The sequence below is a fragment of the Hypanus sabinus genome, chromosome 10, assembly GCF_030144855.1.
Source record: "Hypanus sabinus isolate sHypSab1 chromosome 10, sHypSab1.hap1, whole genome shotgun sequence".
NCBI classification, from domain to species: Eukaryota; Metazoa; Chordata; class Chondrichthyes; order Myliobatiformes; family Dasyatidae; genus Hypanus; species Hypanus sabinus.
This window is the reverse complement of record NC_082715.1, coordinates 136,998,610-137,020,764: the sequence shown is the minus strand read 5'-3', so window position 1 is coordinate 137,020,764 and position 22,155 is coordinate 136,998,610. Positions and strand designations below refer to the sequence as shown.

At 43.6% G+C, this 22,155-nt stretch overlaps 2 protein-coding genes across 5 annotated transcripts in view; one reads left to right on the top strand and one right to left on the bottom strand.

Moving 5' to 3' along the window:
• Nucleotides 1-13,679, bottom strand: part of LOC132401167 (zinc finger protein 836-like) — a 57,890-nt gene extending 44,211 nt beyond the window's left edge. The window contains exon 1 of the mRNA XM_059983085.1: nt 13,544-13,679. Within this exon, the coding sequence (XP_059839068.1) occupies nt 13,544-13,583 (40 nt within the window). The 5' untranslated portion in view covers nt 13,584-13,679. The remainder of the gene's footprint in view (nt 1-13,543) is intronic.
• A 419-nt stretch (nt 13,680-14,098) lies between these two features.
• Nucleotides 14,099-22,155, top strand: part of si:ch211-278j3.3 (E3 ubiquitin-protein ligase RNF19A) — an 85,507-nt gene continuing 77,450 nt past the window's right edge. For all 4 annotated transcript variants that reach the window (XM_059983093.1, XM_059983097.1, XM_059983095.1 and 1 more), the window contains exon 1: nt 14,099-14,224. The gene's annotated coding sequence lies outside the window, so the exon portion shown is untranslated. The remainder of the gene's footprint in view (nt 14,225-22,155) is intronic.

Sequence of the window (22,155 nt, the reverse complement as noted above, 5' to 3'; positions counted from 1 at the left end):
TAGTAAATCACTCATACGAGGATACCAGGTCTCTCTTTTAAAGTATCTGACAAACTGCATCATCTTCTGAGGTTCTACCTGTCCCTAGTATTACAAACCAGGGAATGGATAGCGTGAATGTAAACTGGCTTTGAAATTAGAACTAAAGGTCATGGGTTAAGGGTGAAAGGTATAATGTTAAAGGGGAATCCCTTCACTCAGAGGGTGGTGCGAGAGTGGAACAAGCTGCCAGTGGAGGTGGTGCATGGAGGCACGTTGGCAACATCTAAGAGAAGTTTGGAATAGTACATGGATGGGAGGGGTATGGTCCAGGTGCAGTTTGATGGGACTTGGCAGAGTAGCAGTTCACCATGGACTAGATGGGTCAAAGAGCTTGTTCTTGTGCGGTGGTGCTTTATGACTCTACACCAGAGGTTCCCAACCTTTTATATGCCCTGGATCTCCACCATTATCCCAAGGGGTCTATGGACCCCTGCTCTAAACAAAGGGCCTGGCCTCATTGCTGGGCAATGCTCCATCTCGCTTCATAATCTGTCATTCACAGAAAAAAAAAGTCTTTGACCACAAGTCCAACAGGCAGCAGAGTGGGAAGGATAGAGTGCTTAAATCCTTGCAGGAGAAGGACGTGAATCCTGAGGGATGGTTTCTCAAGCACACTGTCAAATCCATCTGGTGGAACATCTCACAGCCACAACAAGCATTCAGTTGGCAGTGAGAGGGGCCCTTTTGGTCAGGTCTGCTCTGAGGATTGTCATTTTGTTGTGGTGTAGAGGGTGAGAGCTCCTGAGGTCCCAAGAGTGATGCCGCCTGGAGTTTGGTTCCTGGTAGGGTCACCCATGGTGGCAAGGTGAAGTGTGATCCAGCCAAGACCTCCATGGTCAAACCAACCGAGGAAGATCGACACATCACAATGTCAGTGAAGGTGGAGGAAGGCTCCAGCAGTGAAGGGACCCCAGTCATCCTGCGTTCCATGCCACTGGATCTTGACCCAGGACCTTGTCAAGGACCGTGTCACGGCTCTCTGTGCATCAATCTCCCCATGTTAAACAGAGTCACACATAGGTGTTCTTTATTAAGGAAGTAGCCCTTTGGGAGAAGATCGATTCGAGTGATTGCAACACCACTACTACTTTGTTGGGTCCTCCCTCTGCAGTCAGTCTCACTCCCAATGCACACTGCCCTCAAGACAGCCGTAATGAGGGCCAGCAAACCATTTACCTCTTTCTAGACTGTGCATTTGGAAAAGTCTGGTTAAGGCCTCATAGAAGTTCACCCCCAGCAGCTACATAACAGACTCATCTCCGATCTATGGAAAGTTCAGAGACAGACATGAACTGCCCCTAAAGATAATCAACTGATGAAAGGTATATCTCAATCTGCTATTATTATGGCAATTTCATCCATCAGGTCAGCATGGACTAGTTGAGGAGGAATTCCTTTAGGCAGAGGGTGGTGAATCTGTGCAATTCATTGCCATGGATGGCTGTGGAGGCCATCATTTAAAGCAGAGTTTATTGATTAGTCAGGAAGGCAGGAGAATGGGACTGAGTGGGACAATAAATCAGCCACAGTGAAGTGGTGAAGCAGACTCAATGGGCCAATGTTGTCGTACTCAGACTCGAGGCTGAATTGCAGAAATGATTCCATCATTCCACTTCATCCCTTTGAGAGCAGCATGAAATTTCAGATTTTTGTTTTCCCCATTCAGGACATGCTCACTTATTACTTCCATCAAGGAGTTGGTATAGGAGCCTGAAGGCACACACTCAACGTTCCAGGAACAGCATCTCCCCCTTTACCACCAGACTTCTGAGTAGACAAAGAACTCAGGTACTTTTTTATCCTCTCTTTTTGCACTAATTGATTCTTTTTTATAAATTACAATAAGTTATGTAGTTTTTTTATGATTATGTATTGCACTGTACTGCCGCTGCAAAACAACATATTCCACAACATTTGCCAGTGATATTAAATTCAATTCTGATCTTACTGAGAACTTCCTATCTTGCTAACTGGCACAGATTCCCCGCAGGTTCGTGCAAACGTTTTGGTACAACAAAAGACTCACTGGCTTCTCTAATCCCATCATTTGTATTGTTTGTCGTGCAGTTCTCTAAATTATGAGCAACTGAAGCCACAAAGTTGAAATCCACCTCAGACTGTAATTTCCCTATCAAATTAAATGACAAAACATGCAAATACCTTCACTTACATGGAAGTCTTATCGTACTGAAATACACATCTCAAAATAGCATCTACATGGAGTGCTGTGGCAGGAAAACAGCATCCATCAAGGATATGCTCTATTCTCACTGTACTATGAGGAAGGTGGTACAGGAGCCTCAGGACCTGCACCACCAGGTTCAGAAGCAGTTGTTACCCCTCAACCACCAGGCTCTTGAACCAGAGTGAATAACTTCACTCAGCCCATCACTGAACTGGTCCCTCGATCTAAGGACTCATTTTAAGGACTCTATCTCATGTAATCTATATTTCTTATTTCCTTTTTGTGCAGTTGCCTTATGAATATTGGTCTGTCACTGTTCGTCTACCTCTGTCATGTTCAGTTTTTCATTGATTTTATTATGTTTCCTTCTATTTACTGTGGATGTCCCACAAGGAAATGAATCTCAGGATTGTACACGTACTTTGATCTTCGAGTGGCATCGGACAGAACCAGAAGTCCTCTGCAAAATGCACAGCAGAAATGTGGAGTCCTGATGAAGGGTCTCAGCTCCAACATCGACTGTTTAATCTTTTCCACAGATGCTGTCTGGCCTGCTGAGCTCCTCCAGCATTTTGTGTGTTGCAGCAAAAATGTAGAGGTTGCTTAGGGAGCACTTGCATGGGGTTCTGAGTAGGTTTATCTCACTGAGACATGGAATGGATGACAAAGAGTCACCCAGTCAAACTGAAGGAGGAAGCCTACTTAAATGTTTCGGAAGAATAATCTGACACAACTTGAGACTTGAGAGATACAAGTTTGCCAGGAAAGAGTGCAAGGAGACTCCAGAGAGCAGAGGGGCCTCCACTGGTGGGGTTGACCATGGATGTTCTGTCTTATCAACTATATAGATAGCTACGCAAGTTAGCATACAAGCCAGGGCAGTACGATATGGAGAGAAAACTGTTACCCATGCAGCTGGCAGGAAAATAAGGTTGAGAGGGATAATAAATCAGCCATAATGAAATAGTCTTTGGGGTTGGAGACCCTTCCTGTGTTGTAGTACTCTGACTCAAGGTTGAATTGCAGAAATGATTTAGTTATTTCACTCTATCCATTTGAGAGCAGCATGAAATTTCAGATTTTTGTTTTCCCATTCAAAACATGCCCACTTCTCATTGCTACCATCAGGGAAGTGGTACAAGAGCTGAAGGCACACACTGAAATGTTTCAGGAACAGCTTCTTCAGCTCATTATAGGAAGAATGTGGAAGCTTTAGAGAGGGTGCAAAGGAAATTTACCAGGATGCTGCCTGGATTAGACAACATGTCATATGAGAAGTTGAACGAGCTAGGGCAGGGGTCGGCAACCCGCAGCTCCAGAGCCGCATGCAGCTCTTTCATCTCTGTGCTGCAGCTCCCTGTGGTTTGTCAGTTTTTGAAATGTAATTCGAAATTTGAAGCTTATAGTGATCTTGTACAATCTAAATAAAACGTTGTGGCGACCCCATTTCCTGGCACATCCGAACCGGCTCACAATTAGCCACCGTTCCGGCTAAGGGAGATAGCCTACGGGGGTTTGTGATTACGTCTTTTGGAGCATCCGCACCCACGGGGGGCGGTTGAGGAAGGCTTTAAAGCAAGGCTGTTTAGTTCGAATAAAGTTATCTTTGACTGCAGTGTCGTTATTTTAGCGCTGCGTGTAGCACACCGCTACAACGTGTTTTTTATCGCTATTAATATACGTCACCACTGCCAACGTCTGACACCCGCCAGTGCGCGATTCCTTTTAATTTTTTGATCCAAGGTAGGCTAACTATGGAGTAACATTCAACCCAACATCTTTTTTTCGGAGTTCAAAATGTTTTTGTTGCATGCAGAAATGTAATTTTGTTTTCTCTGCAGGAGTTCATCAATTTCATAAATGCAATACATTATAGTTTGTTTATACATAGCATAAAGGCAAAAAAAAACATTGTAGGCAGTGTTATTTCATTTTAAATGTCAAACGGGTTTTGTGGCTCCCAGTGTTTTCTTTTCTGTGGGAAATGGGTCCATATGGCTCTTTCAGTGGTAAAGGTTGCCGACCCCTGAGCTAGGGCAATTCTCTTTGGAGAAAAAGAGGATGAAAGGCAACTTGATCGGTGTACAAGATTATCAGAGGCATAGAGAGAGTGGACAGTGCCCCTTCTCCTCAATGGGGCAATGGTCAATACCACAGGACATCCATTTAAGACGAGTGGAGGAAAGTTTACACATAGTGATAGGTGCCTGGAACATGTTGCGAGGGGTGATGGTAGAGGCTGATACAAAAGGGACATCTAAGAAACTCAGATAGGTACATGGAATTAAGAAAAATGAAGGGTTATGAGCTATATAGGGGTTGTTTAGATTGATCATGGAGTAGCTCGGCACAACATCATGAGCTGAAGGGCCCATACTGTTCTATATTCTAAATGCCCTTAAATTTTGCTTTAATATCCTTGGCGTGAAGAATACAGCTGAGAGTTCCTAACCAGACTAGAATCCAATTTACACTGTTTGCAATCTAGAAGCTTGTTAATGAAGAAAATCTTTCAGTTATTCTTCCAATTCTGATCCCATGGCACTGAGCTTAATAACTGTGCTTTCTCACACTGACTGGTGACATGACAAAACACATCAAAATCTACTTTACTATTTTTTGTCTTACTATTACCGAGCTTCCACTTATTTAGAAGAACACGTTTCAGGTGAGCAAGGACAAAAACTTAAGAAAAATTATGAATGGTCCTGTCCCAAAATGATAACCATTCATTCCTTTCCGTAGCTGTAGCCCGACCCGTTGAGCTCCTCCAGTATTTGGTGTGTTACCCTGGTCTGCGGATTGAGATTCGAGGTCAGAGAAAGGCCAATTTTGATGGTATCAGAAAGGATCTGGTAAATGTGGATTTGGACAGGCTGCTTTGTGGCAAAGTGTACCTGGTAAGTGAGAGGCCTTCAAATGTGAAATTTTGAAGGTATGAAGCTTATATGGCCTGTCAGTATCAAAGGTAAAGATAATAGGTATAGGGTACCTTGGTTTTCAAGAGATGTTAAGGCATTGGTTAAGGAAAAAAAAGGTGCATAGAAGGTAGTTAGGCAGAAACAAATGAGGTACTTGAGTATAAGAAATGCAAGAGAACACTTAAGAAATCAAGAGAGCTAAAACAAGGCATGAGGTTGCTCTAGCAGACAAGGTGAAAGAGAATCCCAAGAGATTCTACAGGCATGTTCAGAGCAAAAGGGTTGCAAGGGACAAAATTGGCCCTCTGGAAGATCAGAATGGTAATGCATGAATGGAGCCAAGAGATTGGGGGGTTGGGGGGGGGGAAAGAGGGTTGATTTTAAATGAACTTTTTTGCATCCGTATTTACTCAGGAGACATCTATAGAAGTAAGGCAAAGCAACATCAAGATCATGGACCCTACTGAGATTACAGAGGTGGTGCTGTTTGCTTGGTTGAGGCAAATTAAGGTGGATAAATCCCCAGGGGATAACAAAGAGTTCCCTCAGACCCTGTGCGAGAAAGGTACAGAAAATGCAGGGGGCCCTAGCAGAGATACTAAAATCTTCCTGAGCAACCGGGGGATAGCTAATGCTGTTCTACTGTTTAAGAAAGGTTCTAAAAATAAACCAGGAAATAATAGGCCAGTGAGACTGACATCTGTAGTAGGAAAGTTATTGGAAGGTATTCTAAGACACTGGATATATGAGTATTTGGAGACACATGGACTGATAAGGGATAGCTAGCATGGCTTAATGTGTGGTAGGTTATGTCTAACCAATCTTTATAGTTCTTTTTTGAGGAAGTTACCAGGAAAGTTGATGAAGGCCAAGTAGTGGGTGTTGTTTACATGGACTTTGGCAAGGCCTTTGAGAAGGTTCCACATGGGAGTCACTTGGTATTCAAGAGGAAGAAGTGAATTGGATTAGACATTGGCTTTGTGGGAGAAGCCTGAGACTGGTAGTAGCTGGTTGCCTCTTTGACTGGAGGCCTTTATCTGCTGGAGAGCTGCAGGGATTGGTGCTGGATCTGTTGTTGTTTGTCAACTATATCAACAATCTGGATGATAATATGGTTAACTGGATCAGCAAATTTGCTGATGACATCAAAACTGACGGTGTAGTGCATAGCGAGGAAGGTCATCATGACTTACAATGGGATCTGGACTAGCTGGGAAATTGGGCTGAAAAATGGCAGATGGAATTTAACGCAGACAAGTGTGAGGTGCTGCACTTTGGCAGGACCAACCAGGGTATTCTTACACAGTGAATGGTAGGTCACCGAGGAGTACAGTAGAACAGAGGGATTTGGGAATACTTCCTTGAAAGTTGCATCACAGGTAGATAAGGTCGTAATAAAAGCTTTTGGCACATTGGCCTTAATAAATTAATGTATTGAGTACAGGAGTTGGGACAGTATGTTGAAATTGTACATGATGTTGGTGAGGCCTAATTTGGAGTATTGTGTGCAGTTTTGGTTACCTACCTACAGGAAAGATGTAATTAGATTGAAACTGTACAGAGAAAATGTATATGATATTGCCAAAACTGGAGGACCCAAGTTGTAAAGGAAAGATTGAATAGGTTAGGACTTTATTCCTTAGAACATAGAAAATTGAGGGGAGATTTGATGGAGGTATGCAAAATTATGAAAGGTTTAGATGGGGTAAATGCAAGCAGGCTTTTTCTGAGGCCGGGTGGGACTATAACCAGAGGTCACAGGTGAAAAGTGAAAAGTTTAAAGGGAACATAGGGTCATGAGAATGTGAATGAACTGGCAATGTAAGAGGTGCGTGCTAACTGGATTTCAACATTTAAGAATAGTTTGGATAGGTACATGGACGGGAGGGGGATGGAGAGCTTTGGTCCCAGTGCAGGTCGATAGAAGTAGGCAGTTTAAATGGCTCAGTCCAGATAGGCTGAAGGGTCTGTTTCTGTTTTGTACTTTTCTGATTATTACTGCCATTTATTGTGTTCAATGAAAAAAATCTGATTTCTACACTTTGTCATACTTCTGTGCACTAGTTATATTTTCAAATGCAATAAGAATTCTTTTTGCATATTCCAAGTGTTGTATTCCAAGCAATAAAAGAAATAGAAGCACAATTAGGCCATTCAGAGTCTACCTCACTATTTGATTAAAGCCGATTATTATATCTCTCAACTCCATTTCCCTGCCTTTACTCTGTAACCTTTGAAGCCCTGACTAATCAAGAATCTATCAACCTCCACTTTAAATGCATCCAACGACCCGGCCGCCACAGCTGTCCGTGGCAATGAATTCCACTGATCCACCACCCTCTGACTAACAAATTCCTTTGCACCTCTGCTCTAAATAGGCATCCCTCTATCCTGAGGCTGTGCCCTCGGGTCCAAGACTCCCTCACTATCGGAAACACCCTCTCCACATCCATTCTATCCAGGTCTAGTCCTGATGCTGGCTTGCAGCCTGAAGCTTTGATAATTCCTTTCCTCCCACTGACACTGCTCGACTCGCTGCCGTCCTCTAGCAGATTGTTTGTTGCTCCAGATTCCAGTGTCTCGTTATACTCTAATATCACATTTAATCACACTGCACAAATGATCATAGGCAAACGCTATCATAATAACGCGATGGGAAAACTAGCTACATCATCATTCTGTGCCATGTCATATGACGTGGGTGATCGTGGTCTTTGCCATGACTGGCAAATTTTTCCACAGAAACGGTTTGGCATTGCCTTCTGCAGGCCAATGTTTTTACAAGACGGGTGACCCCAGCCACTCTCAATGCTTTTCAGAGATTGCCTGGTGTCAGTGGTCGCATAACCAGGGCTTGTGATCTGCACCGGCTGCTCGTATGGTCATCTACCACCTGCTTCCATGGTTTCACGTGACCCTGATTGGTGGGGGGTGCTAAGCAGGTGCTACAGCTTACCCAAGGGTGGCCCGCATGCTAGTACTGGAAAGGAGTGCCTTACACCTCCTTTGGTAGAGATGTACCTTCACTCCGCCGCGCACAAAATGCTAGGAGCCATTGATAGAGAGGAATAAACTGTTGATGTTTTGGGCCGAGACCCTTCATCAGGACATTCATTTTGTGAGTAGCCGTGGATTTCCAGCATCTCATCTATTTATAAATAAATAAATAAATAAATAAATAGATAAATAAGATCATAAGATGAACACGCTCTGATCTGCCCCTGTACACCTACAAAGCTCCACAGTGGACATTTGCTCAGGTACATTCTCAGCTTTTATCCCTGCCCTCCTCTCTTGAAGGCAAAGATTTCACAGGCAGTATTGTACTGTCCTAAGTGACCTTACTCACAGCACTGAAGTGTGACGGTGACTACTGACAGGCTGCTGAATAGAGTACCGGAGCAAATCCAGTCTCAGTCTCGTTCACAGATTCCCCTGCTGCACAGCCAGCACAGATTATTCCACAGAGATCACAGGTGAAAGTGCCAGGAAATTATCGCAAGAAGTGTAATCATGATTTGTAGCACCTGATTGAGGTGAATCAACTGCAACGTGCAGGTCAAAAACAGAATTTTTCCAATCTCAGAAATGTTCACACTGAGTGTCACAAGAAATCAGCAACAGCACTTTGAAACTGCAGGAAGGTTAATCTCTGCTTCAGTAACACACACAAAATGCTGGAGTGACTCAACAGGTCAGGGAGCATCGATGGAGGTTTATAAACAGTCAACGTCTCTGGCCAAGACCCTTCATCAGGACATCGGCCTGAAACAATAACTGTCTACTCCTCTCCACAGATGCTGCCTGAACTGCCCAGTACCTCCAACATTTTGTGTTGATTGCTCTGGTTTTCCAGCATCTGCAGAATCTCATGTCCGTGCCAACTGATTTTTCTACCTAGTCCCATCTACCCACAGTACGACTATATTCCTCATCCATGCACCTGTCCAAACTTCTCTTAAATGCTGTAGCCAAATCATTACCCACCCCTGCAGAGGAAATGTCTTCTGCCAAACAGCATCAATTCAATCAAGGCTCATCATAGTCTTAACCAGGAAAATAATTCCTGCTCCACATCTATAATAAACTACAAGTACAGCTGAATAAAGGATATGAAGAGAGTTCATCTTGCTGTTACAGTACAGTCTAAGCCCTTCGGCCCACAATGTTGTGCCAACCTTTTAACCCAAGATCAATCTAACCCTTGCCCCCTACATAGCTCTCTATTTTTCTACCATCCATGTGCCTACCCAAGAATCTGTCAAACATCCCTAATCTACCATCACCCACGGCAGCCCATTCTACACACCTACCACTGTGTTTAAAAAAAACTTACCCATGTACTCCAATCACTTTAAAATTATGCTCCTTGTGATACTTATTTCCCCCCGGGAAAAAAAATGCCTCTGGCTATCCACTCAAGCTATGCCTCTCATCATTTGGTACACCCCTACCAAGCCATCTCTCATGCTCCTTCATTCCAAAGAGAAAAAACCCTGGCTCGCTCAACCTATCCTCATTAGCTTAAGGGGCTAATAACTAAAGGTGAACTCAAACAGCCTTGGACACGTTGAGTTCAGGACACCGAAAGCCACAAAACATACTAGTTTTGGAGGTGTTAGCAGGGCAAATTACTGGAATAAATCAAGGCTTAAGGGGTTACAATATGACTGCCTTACCTTCCCTTGAGTTTTGGATGTGAACTAACTGAGGGCTTTGGCATGATAAACAAGTACAATCAATTCATTCAGTGAGGAAAGCTAGACCAAGTGAGTGCAACCCTAAATGTTGCAGCCACAGCACAAGTGAAATCAGAAAGCATTTTCTTCCTCTGACAGGCTGCAGAATTATTATTAGGGTTGGTATCAGAGAACTCCACCATGGACGGTCCCAAGCCAGACGTGAAAAGAGGAGGGTTGAGCATCCAGTTAGCAACCCCATCCTGTAAAAACCCGGAGCTACAGAAATTCCAAAGACATCATCTCAAGGAGAGGAAGGATACACTAAGGAGATGGGCTATACCTGGGATAAAATGCAAGACTAGCCCAGGACAGACAACATTGGTGAGCAACTGTCAATGACTTATGCCCCGGTAGGTATGATGAGCTTAACTATTTATATTTATCATATCAAAAAAATATCAACAGGCCAAATAGCTTGGTGTGATTATGTGTCTTTGTTAAACATTCCGCCTCCAACAGTCCTACTGAGAAATGACAGTTGTTGGAAAATTACTTTATTTATTGTATTTGATTTGGAGAATCAGCACAGAATAGGCCCTTCAAGCTGCATTGCCCAGCAACCTCCAACAACCCTGACTTAACTCGAATTTGATCATGAGATAATTTACAAATGACCAATTAACCTACTAATCGATGTGTCTTTGGACTGCAGTAGGAAACTGGAGCACCTGGAGAAAACACACTCGCACACAGGGAGGACGTGCAGACTCCTTACACTGGGTTTGAACTCTCACTCCTCAGTTATAACAGCGTTGCACCAACCGTTAAGATGAACCAAAAGCGAAGTTTAGAAAGACCAAACACACCCTTTATATCCATGTGGAAAAAGAGCCCTCAACTGCCCCATGGTGGCCAGACACTCATTGCAGACTATAAAGGCTGCTTGATCCAAAAAGAAGTTTCAAGTCTTGGATCTTGTTCACCTTTCCGATACCTTTAATTGAAGCAATCAAACACGTTACTGGCTTTGAGGACCTTACCAACAACGGTCTGCTTGACTTAGGTTTTCTAATTTTTTTTTTAAACTTGACTTCCCCAGGTATATTGAAAACTCAACAAACAGCTCACGTAATTAGGAGCTGCAGCAAGTCTTCTGGCCCTTCGATCCAGACTCTGCCACGCAAGATTCTGGCTGACCGTATACATCAGCCCTGTTCTTCTGCACTGTCCCCACATCCATTGATTCACTTCCTAGCCAGAAATCTGTAGTTTTGGTAAATTTAATGACTAAGTGCCCAGGATAAGCAATGTCAAAGACTCAACAACACCAAATGAAGAAATCTCCATCAGGTGCAAGGCTGTGGACTTTTTGCTCCAGGCCACTGTGCCAAGGAAAAGACATCCTCCCTGCATCTATGCATATGAGCCCTGCAGAAAACTTCATCAATATCAAATGAGATCATCTTGCATTCATGCAATCTTGGGAGAATACACATTCAGGATACTGCCTGGGATGGAGGCACGTGCTAAAAGGAGAGGTTGGACAAACTTCTTATTGTTTACCCTGGGGCATTGGAGGCAGAGGGGAAACCGGAAAGAAGTTTATAAGATTATGGGAGGCATAGACAGCGGTTTGTTTTTCCCCAGTTTTCAGGCATCTAATACTAGAGGGCATGCCTTTAAAGTGAGGGGGTGAGTTCAGGTGAGATGTGAAGATCAAGTTTTTAAAACTCTGAGCGCACGCTGCCAGGGCTGGTGGTGTTGGAGACAAATGCAATGGGAACATTCAAGAGGCTCTTCAATAGGCACATGAATGTCCAGGAAATGGAACAATATGTAGCTAGAAGGCATTAACCCAGCTGGATATCTGATTACTAATTTAATTAGGTCAGCAAGACACCGTGGGCCAAAGGTCCTGTGGCTGTGATGTAGTGCTCTATGTTCTATTCACCCCTCTCCTCATGTGGCAAACCCACCATCCCCAGAATTAGGATGTTAATTCATTGCTGTACAACCGCTACGGCAAACGTATCCTTTTCTTCCGGTAAGAACACAAGCAGAATTAGCCCATTAGAATCTGCTCCCCTGTCCCACCTCCTGGTTAAAGACATTCTTGTTCATCTGTTATAAATGGACACCCCTTTATTCTAAAGCTATGCCCTCGTCCTTGACTCACCCATTTCAGGAAATGTCCTCTCCACATCCACTCTATCCAGGGCTTTCAATATTCAATAAGTTCCAGCCAGATCTCTCCTTGTTCTTCTAAACTCCAGTGAGTACAGGCCCAGACCCATCAAAATGCTCCTCATACATTAACCCTTTCATTCCCGGGATCATTCTCGTGAACCTCCTCTGGCCCCTTTTCAATGCCAGCACATCCTTTCTTAGACAAGGAGCCCAGTATTGCTCACAACAGTCCAGGCGTGGTCTGACCAATGCATTACAAAGCCTCTAGTAGTAAGGAGTTCAAAATTGTACATATACTTCATGTGCTGTCTTCTTTAATGCTGTAGAAAGACTTCATCACTCCTGTATTCAAATTGTCTCACCACAAAAGCCTACATGTCATCAGCCTTCCTTTTGTCTTGTGGCATCTACGTATCAGCAACACACACATCATTAGGATTGCAAAGGCAAGGGGCAGAAGCCAGAATAAAAATGTGGTGGTGGGGGGGAAGGTAACCTGGTCTCACCTGCCAGCTTGTACTCCTCTCCTCGCCCACCTCCTGCCCCATTCCCTGAGTCCTGATGAAGGGTCTCAGTCCAAATCGTTGACTGTGTATTCCCCACCATAGATGTTGACTGATTTGCTCAGTTGCTCCAGTATTTCGACCTTTTGCTCTGGATTTCCAGCATATGCAGAATATCTTGTGCTTAATATTAGCCATGGCCAAGTTGGCTCCTTGCTTCCCAGTGTGGTTAATCGAAAATCCATCTGTTTGAGGTTCTGTTACTTACAGATCTTTAAAATTATTGTTTCTGTTTTAGCACTATTTTTAATTTAACTGTTTAGTATACATATAGACTTACTGTAATTGATATATTTATCATATATTACATTGTACTGCTGCCAGCTAACAAATTTCACATATGCCGGTGATAACAAACCGATTCCGAGTTACAACTAATTCCTTCAAAAATCAATTATCTTGTAACAAACTCTCACATTCTCCCTACCCCCGTCAGAAATAGAGAAGTCAATCAATGCCAACCAAAATCTGCAATACAACTTAGAAAAGTATAGAACAGTGGCAATACCGTCTTCACAAACCTCTAATTTGGGTATGTGAGAGAGAGCATTACCCTTTACTCCGCTCAAACTATTCTGATTTTTCCCTTTAATAAAAGACCTTATAGAAATTTTAAAAAGACTGCGGTTGAAGATACGCTGCTTAACTACTAAGGCAATTTAAGTTTAAACCTCGACAACTCGGATTTGACTCACACTTTACGGGCCTCGATCGCTTTCTAGTAAAACAGAAAGTGATGCAAACAAGGAAAAGAACGACAGCAGGTGCAGACAGGAGCCGTTTTAAAAGTGACGCCGGGAGAAGGGAATGGTTAGCTCTCAGGTGAGTTAGGAAGGCTGACTGCGTTGTTTTGGCCACCGTGAGTGTACAGGGTCAGCACAGTAAGTTCAGTAGGAGGGAGAGCAGGGATCGCATGCCTTCTCCTCCCCTCATTCACACACACGCTGCGGGCTCTCCACTTACTTTTCACAGGTTGCGGGTTGGATTGCTTCCTCCTGGGCATTTTCCACCGCAGCTCAAACTCTCCCTGAGTTGGAAAAGCAGCATTCGCAGGCAGCCGACATTCGCTAACGTGGAGAAAGTGAATTTAAAGCTCCCCTACTTCCTGCTTCAAACTATCAGCCATTAACGAGCCCTCGGTGCCTGAGCGTCCAAGTGCAGGAAGGAAATCCATCACTTCCTCCCCCTCCCTCCGCTTCGGCGCCTGACCTCACTGCGCACGCACGCCGGCTACGCGTGACGACCGCGATCGTTTTACGGCCTGCTGGGAGTTGAAGTCCCTGGGGACGGGGTAGGCCCGGAGTGGCCGCGGAGGCTTTGCTGGAAACGGACTGATTCCTGCAATGGTTCTCAGGCTACAGGCGGGAATGACGTGTTGATTACAATCACCGGAGTGAGACAAAGTCGAAGTTATTGAAATGCTCCGTATGCTCTCACAGTATGAAGCGGATGCCCGGGTTTATTAACGTTGGTGCGCTTCGCGAACGACCCGACTGAATGTACCGGGCGGCCGCGTTCCGTGACGCAATGTTTACCCGGAGAGTGATGACGTGACCGGGTGCGCAGGTTCTGGTGACGTTCTCCGGCGTGTGTGGGTCGGGAGGCCAGCGGCATCAGCTGGCGGGTGGCGACGGCCGGGGGGAGGTAGGTGACCGACGGGGCCCCGACACTGCTCTGCCTCTCGCCGTCACCGCACACCGCGCAGCCGGGCTCCGGCGGCGGCGCGGGGACGAGGAGACCCCCTCACTCCGTCCTGTCCGCTGAGGACGGATTCCCCCTCCCGCCGCCCGAGTCACACCCGGATCCCCCCTCCACCCTCTGTCACACCCAGACAGGGTGTGGGGGCACTTTGCACCCACCCTCCCAGTCACACCAAGACCTTGCACCGCTCCCCCGCACTCCCACACACACCCCCTGTAATAACTGAGGGCGATCTACTGTGGCGGAGCCCCGTTTGTCCCTAGTATACCCACCTGGTCCGGTATCCGTGCTCCCGTCCGCACGGGCATTTCCCCTTTATAAAAAAAAACGGTTTGATTTTCCATTTATTCGCTCCGTAAGTCCCAGGCTCTCCATTGGAGGATAGGATGCAGCAGAGATATCTCCGTTAGATAAAGTCATCCGACTCTTCACATTGGTAGCCGATTTGGACTGAGTTTGTCATGGAGGCTTTGGGTTGAACATCTGGAATTGGAATTTGTCTGCCTTTGCAGAATTTAACGGCTTTAAATTCTGCCTCTTGATTGTACATTTAAGAAGGGAACAAGGGAAAATCCCGGGAACTATAGGCTCACGTTAGTAGTCGGGGCATTGCTGGAGAAAATTCTTTTAGGGATGGGATGTATGAGCATTTGGAAACCCGTGGCCTAATACCAGCATTCTTTGTGCGTGGCAGGTCCTGCCTTACAAACTTGATTGAATTTTTTTTGACAAGGTGATAAGAGAGATTGATGAGTGTAGCCTATTCCACAGATTCACCGCTCTCCTCGTATTCCTCTGCATATCTGTTCTAAAAGGATGACCCTTTATTCTGAGGCTGCGTTCTCTGGTCTTAGACTCCCCCATCCTCTCCACATCCACCAAATTGAGGCCTTTCAACATTTTTCTGAATTCCAGTGAATAGAGGCCTAGAGCCTTATATGGCAAGCCTTTCAATCCTGGAATCATTTTTGTGCACCTCCTTTGAACCCTCTCCAATGTCAGCTCATCCTTTCTTAGATAAGGGCACAAAACTGCTCAAGGTGAGGCCTCACCAGAGCTTTTTAAAGCCTCAGTATTACATCCTTGCTTTTATATTTAGTCCTTTCAGAATGAATGCTGACATTGCAATGATATTTCTTATTGTAATCTACAGTTTTTATTATGTATTGCAATGTACTGCTGCTACAAAATAACAAATTTCTCAAATTGAATGTGATTCTGATTTTTACGGGATTGGGTTGCTAGCCCCCTGTCCAACCCCCCCCCCCTCCTTTTGCAGCTGGTCTTGGGAGAGTGGATGGTGGAGTGAAGTAGATAAATATAGCGACTCTTAATTCAGAATGCCAAAAGAAATGGGTGCATTTGTGTAAATTACCGGTTTCTATTTGAAAAATCAAATACTGCAGATGCTAAGATATTGAAATAGACACAAACTGTGGGAATACTCGGATCAAGCAGCATCGTGTGGCACAGAATTAGAATTATCTTGGGTCAACTGAAGGTTCATTGACAGAAACCTTTTCAGTTTCACTTTCTGCAACATGCTGAGTGATTCTGGGACTTTTAATCTGATTTCTTGAATCGCTTTGTGTATAACTTGCTCTAGTGTAGTATACTTGTTAATAGAATCGGGTTTAATATCACTGGCTTCATGAAATTTGTTGTTATGCTGCAGCAGTTCATTGGGTTACATAATAAAAACTAAGCTACAATAAGAAGAATATACAGTATTGTGCAAAAGTCTTCAACACGTATATAGCTAGGGCATCTAAAGCATTTGCACAGTGCTATATTTGTCAACATGGAGCAGAGAGGAAGTTTGTAAATCTGGCAGCAGCAAAGCATGTTGGGAATGACGACGATGGAGTGCTGTGGTGTGGGGGGGTGGGGGGGGATGTAGATACACCCAGGACTGAGACACCAGGCAGGGTTACCTGATTCCAGGCAATTGGTTTATTGATCATTACAGAATGTCTCTCTGGTGCTTCCCACTCCCTCCCCTCTCCCTTCTCTTTTCCCAACCATGACTCCCCTCTCCCTACCCCCTTCCCACTTTCAGTCCACAATAGAGACCCATATCAGAATCAGGTTTATCATAACCAATTTCATGAAATGTGTGTTTTTTTTGTGGGCGTAGTACAGTAGAATACATAGAATTATTACTGTATTGTACAAGAGTCTTAAGCGCGCTCTCTCTCTTTTTTATATATATGTATAGTGATGTAAAGAGAGCAGAAAAAAAGGGAAAAATATTGAGGTAGTGTACACGGGTTCATTGTCTATTCAGAAATTTGATGGCGGAGGAGAAGTTCTTGCTTCTAAATTGTTGAGTGTGCATTTTGAGGTTCCTATAGCTCCTCCTTGATGGTAACAGTGAGAAGAGGACACGTTCTGGGTAGTGGGAGACCTTAATGATGGATGCTGCTTATTTTAGGCTTCACCTTTTGAAGAAGTCCTCGATGCTGGGGAGGCGAGTGCCCATGATGGAGCTGGCTGAACTTTCTGCAGCTTTCTCTGATCCTGTGCATAACAAAAGATTTAAGCAGCGGAAGCAATGGGGCTTGTTTTGTTGTTATTGCTTTGTTACCTGGTATGTTCTGTTTTGTTTCTGGTGGGAATGCTATATTGGTGTCTGAATGTGTGGCATCACTTGCCGGCTGCCCTCAACATGTCCTGGTTGTTAACGCAAACAATGCATTTCACCGTATGTTTTGATGTACGTGTGATAAATGAGAATCAGTCCTATTTAATATCACTGACATTAGTACGTTATGAAATTTGTTGATTTGGGGCAGCACTACACTGCAATACGTGATAAATGTATAAATTACAATGATGAATATATTTTTAAAAAATTGAACCTAAAGTATGACCTCTGAATGGATAGTAGTTCTTGTCATTTGGAAATTTTGATCAAACTTGAATGGAGACAGAGAAGAAACTTCACTGGGTAATATTCAGAGGAAACTGGAATAAGGTAATGAAGTCACTGAAGGTCTTTAGATCTATACTGATACACGTGCAAATACATTTAGTGCTGGCGAATGGTATGCAGTACTGCAGAGTAAAGGTTATTGCTAGGCAAGTCCTGTTGAAGATTTTATATCCAGTGATTCACATAATTGGGCAGGAATTACTTAATGAATTTATGGTGTGCAAATTGTGGTTCGAATACACAGAAATCCTACTATTTAGTAATAGTCATTTCTTCTGGAATTATGTACATGTTAAATATGTTTGTTTAGTGATGACTTATGTTTATTGTTTGGGTGGAAATGAGTCAGCATTATATACTAATTTTTTTTCTACCTCTATGATGGTATGTTACTTTGTAATTTCACCTCCTCCATCAATATCAACACCACCACCTTCTTCTCTTCACTCTCTACTGCATTGGGTAGCTCAACTTCACTCAGCCCAACACTGAACTGTTCCCACAACCTATGGACTCACTTTCGAGGACTCTTCATCTCATCTTCTCGATATTTATTGCTGATCTATTATAATAATACTTTTTCATTTCTTTGTATTTACTGTGAATGCCCACAAGAAAATCTCAGGGTTGCATATGTACTTTGATAATACATACATAATTTAACCCGTTTTCAATCTTCAAATAGTTTCTTCTCCAGACTACTTCATCTTTATAAGATTCCACACTATAGTCACTCCAAGCACTTTTAACCTCGGCTATTTTACATCCAAAATACAAATCCCTCTCTGACCTCAGTGTTGCTTTGGAAGTCCACCTTCTTCACCTCTCCCTTTTTCTGTTTCTCTAATCGAAGGTTTCACAATGAGGGGTCCATGGACCCCCTTGTTTAATGGTATTGAATCATGGCACAAAAAAGGGTTGGGAACCTAATCTAATTATTCACCAAATACTCAGAATTTCTGCTCCAATGCTTTAAAGTTAAAACTTATAGCTTTGAACATAGTTTTTAAATCTACACTTGGACGCCACTTCATTAGGTACACCCTTTCACCTACCTGCTCATCAAGGCAAATATCTAATTAGCCAATCATGTGGCAGCACCTCAGCATAAAAGTATCAGATGTGGTCAGGGCATTCAGTTGTTGTTCAGATCAAACATGAGAATTGGGAAGACGTGACCTAAGTAACTTTTTGGAATGATTGGTGATGCCAGATGGGGTGGTTTGCATGTCTCAGAAACTGCTGATCTCCTGGGATTTTCTTTCACAGCAGTTGTTAGAGTTTACAGAGAATGGTGCAAAAATACAGGAAAGAAACATCCAGTGAGCAGCTGTTCTGTGGGTAAAAATGCCTTGTTAATGAGAGAGGTCAGAGTAGGATGGCCAGACTGGTGGTTCAAGCTGAAAGGAACTCAGATAACCACGTGTTATGACAGTGGTGTGCGGAAGAGCATTTCTGAATGTGTAACGTGTTGAAGCTTGAAGTGGATGGGTTACAGCAGCGGAAGACCATGAACGCGCCCTCAGTGGTCACTGAGAGTATGGTTTTTGCCTGCTTCTGCAACAAATTGTCTCTCCTAATGGCTGACGCAGGCTGAGTCTTTATCTACGTAAACTAGGTCTTTTCTAAATATAACTCAATAAGAGAGGTAAAAGCACGATGGAGGAACGTCAACATCTGGTTTATCATTCTAGATTCAAGTGTCTGCAATCTTCCCTGTCCTCTTGTTGAGAGAGCTCTTCCTTCCATTTGAACACAATGTTAAACAGAGGTGGGTTCTGCATCTTCTCCTTGTCAGTAGGTGAAATGTTTAAGGGAAACCTGAGGGGGAAGCTTCTTCACTCAGAGGGTGGAGCAAATGTTGAACAAACTCCCCGTGGAAGAAGTGGATGCGGGTTCGATTTCAACGGTTTGAATGAGTACATGGATGGGAGGGGTGTGGTGGGCTGTGGTGTGGGTTGGACTAGGCAGAAAAACGGTTTGACACAGACTAGATTTGCTGACAGGCTTGTTTCTCTATGACTGCAAGATATGTCTTATATTTGTCTTGTATGTGGTAAGTAAAAGATGTGCATCTTTGTATTTAATAAAGTTGTAAGTTAGTAGTCAGAAACATTTCTGATTGGTCAGTGCACTTTGAGTATGGTAAGTAGTTTTGGGCCCCTTCTCTGAGGAAAGAAATGTGATGGCATTGACGGGGATCCAGAAGGTGTTTACAAGAGTGATTCCGGGAATGTAAGGGTTAACATCTGAGGAGTGTTTGATAGCTCTTGTCCTGTACTGGCTAGAGTTTAGAAGAATGAAGTGGGGGGGGGGGGGGGGAAGAGATCTTATTGAAAGACTGAATGTAAAGAGGATGTTTCTTTAGTGCGGGCATCTAGGGTCAGAGGACACAGCCTCGGAATTGAAGGACATCCCTTGAGAACAGGGATGAGGAGAAATATGTTTATACGGAGGATGGTGAATTTGTGGAATTCATTACCACAGACGGCTGTGGAAGCCAAGTTATTGGATATATTTAAAGTGAAAAGTTGATGGGTTCTTGATTAACAAGGGCATCAAAGATTATGGGGAGAAGGCAGGAGAATGAGATTGAGAGGAATAATGAATCAGCCATGATGGTAAAATGGAGCAGACTTGTTGGGCCAAATGGTGTAATTGTGCTCTGTGACTTCTGGTCCAAACGGTAGTTTAGTTGATACTGACATACATTGTCATTTGTTCATTGATTAATGTGTAATCTTTTAAACTTAACTGCTAGGTTAACTGCATTAAAATTTGATCCATTGTACTTCTAAACCACTCATTTTTTAATGTATTTTTATTGCCACTGATTCCTTTGCTTCACCTTGTTGTTCACATCAGTGAATAGAAGGCAGAATGAGAAAGCCAACATTTAATTTTTATTCTGCATGGCACAGAGCAGGACAGCACAGTACAGGCTCTTCAGCCCACGATGTTGTGCTGACCCTTTAACCTACTCTAAGATCAGTCTGACCCTTTCCTTCTACATAGCCCTCCATTTTTCTATCATCCATGTACCTAATGTATCTGCCTCTACCACCACCCCGGCAGTGCTTTCCACGTGTTTTGATGTGTGTTTAAAGAAAACTTAATACCCTGCCACCACCGAGGTCTCATCACTAGGACAGTGTGCTGTTTACTGTGCTGCCCAAGACATGAATTCTGAATTATATTTTATTAGCTTATTTGTGGTAATATTTTATATATGTATTGTGGGCATACTGTAGTCTGGAGAAATGTTGTTTCATTTGGTGATATGTGTGTACAGTCAGATAACAATAAACTTGAACGGTATCCAGAAGTGCTGAGCAACTGATTATCTTGAGTTTCCCAGTGCTGTGGAACTGTAAACCAAGCCCAAGATCCTTAATGCAATTGCAGTGAAGAAACAAGCCTATTCCTGTAGGCTTTCAAAGCACGATGGAATGAAACATGCGGAGGCATTGTTTAGGTATTATCAATACTTGTCTCTTCCCCACAGGAATAAGAGCAGTTCAGTGCATAAATACACGCAGAAAAGGCTGAGATATTAAAACGTACAGTTCCTGTGGCTCTGAATTTAATTCAGTAGCAGAGTTATTGGTATTGTAGCAATGAAGGCTGGTTAAGTTCACACTCGTCCTGGAAGGAATGGGTTAGACGACTGGATGCCATCCTGCACCATAGTTGATTTTTGTTGTGTTTTAAATCATTAGCTTGCTGTTCTTTTTGGGTTAGAAGTTATGTGGGAACCAGTGGGAAATAGTTGAAGAATTTCAGTGAGAAACTCACAAAGGACAAACTTAAATCTGTTAATTGTTATATCGGATCATTTCTGGCTCCTTCTCCCTTCCTTTCCCTTCTGATTAAGGGTCTTGGCCCAGAATGTCGACTGTTTATTCATTTCCATCAGTGCTGCCTGACCCGCTGAGATCATCCAACATTTTCTGTGTGCTTCTCTGGATTTCCAGCATCTGCAGAATCTCTTGTGTTTATAATTTTAGAATCACTACTTGCGAAAGCAAAGCAGTATTTGTATCAGAGCTACTATTGTGCAGTGTTCTTGGAACTTAACAGCAGGGGGAAGATGCCAGAATAAATAAACGTGGGGTGAGGGGAAGGAGAACAAGCTGGAAGGTGATAGGTGAAGCCAGGTGGGCGGAAAGATAAAGGGCTGGAAAAAAGGAATCTGAAAGGGAAGGGGGGGGGCACCAGAGGGAGGTAGTTAATGCAGGTGAGGAGAACAGCTAAGAGGCCACAGTGGGAAATAGAAAAAGAGTGGAGGAGGAGGGAAAAAATAACTAGAAGGAGAAATCGATGTTTGTGCACCATTAGTGGAGCGACCCTTTGCCTGAGTGCTCCATTTCCCTGTGGAACTTGGGCAAGAGCATAGAGTCATAGAACACTATAGTACTGAAACAGACCCTGTGTCCCATCTGGTCCTTGCTAAACCATTAATCAGCCCAGACCCATTGATCTACACCCGGACCATAGCCCTCCACACTCCTCCCATCCACGTACCTATCCAAATTCCTCTCTTAAATGTAGGAATCAACCCCGCATCTGCTACTTGCATTGCCAGCTCATTCTGCGCTCTGACCACCCTCTGAGTGAAGAAGTTCCTCCTCATGTGCCCCTTAAACATTTCACCTTTCACCCTTAACCCATGACCTTTCGTTCTAGTCTCACCCAACCTCAGTGGAAAAAGCCAGTATGCATTTACCCTATCTATACCCCTCATAATTTTGTACACATCTGTCAAACCTCCCTTCAATCTTCTACGTTCTAGGGAATAAAGTCATAACCTAGTTAACCTTTCCCTTTAACTAAGGTCCTCAATTCCTGGCAATATCCTTGTAAATTTTCCATGCCTTCTTTACTTTGTTCCTGTAAGTGACCAAAACTGGACACAATATTCCAAATTAGGCCTCACCAT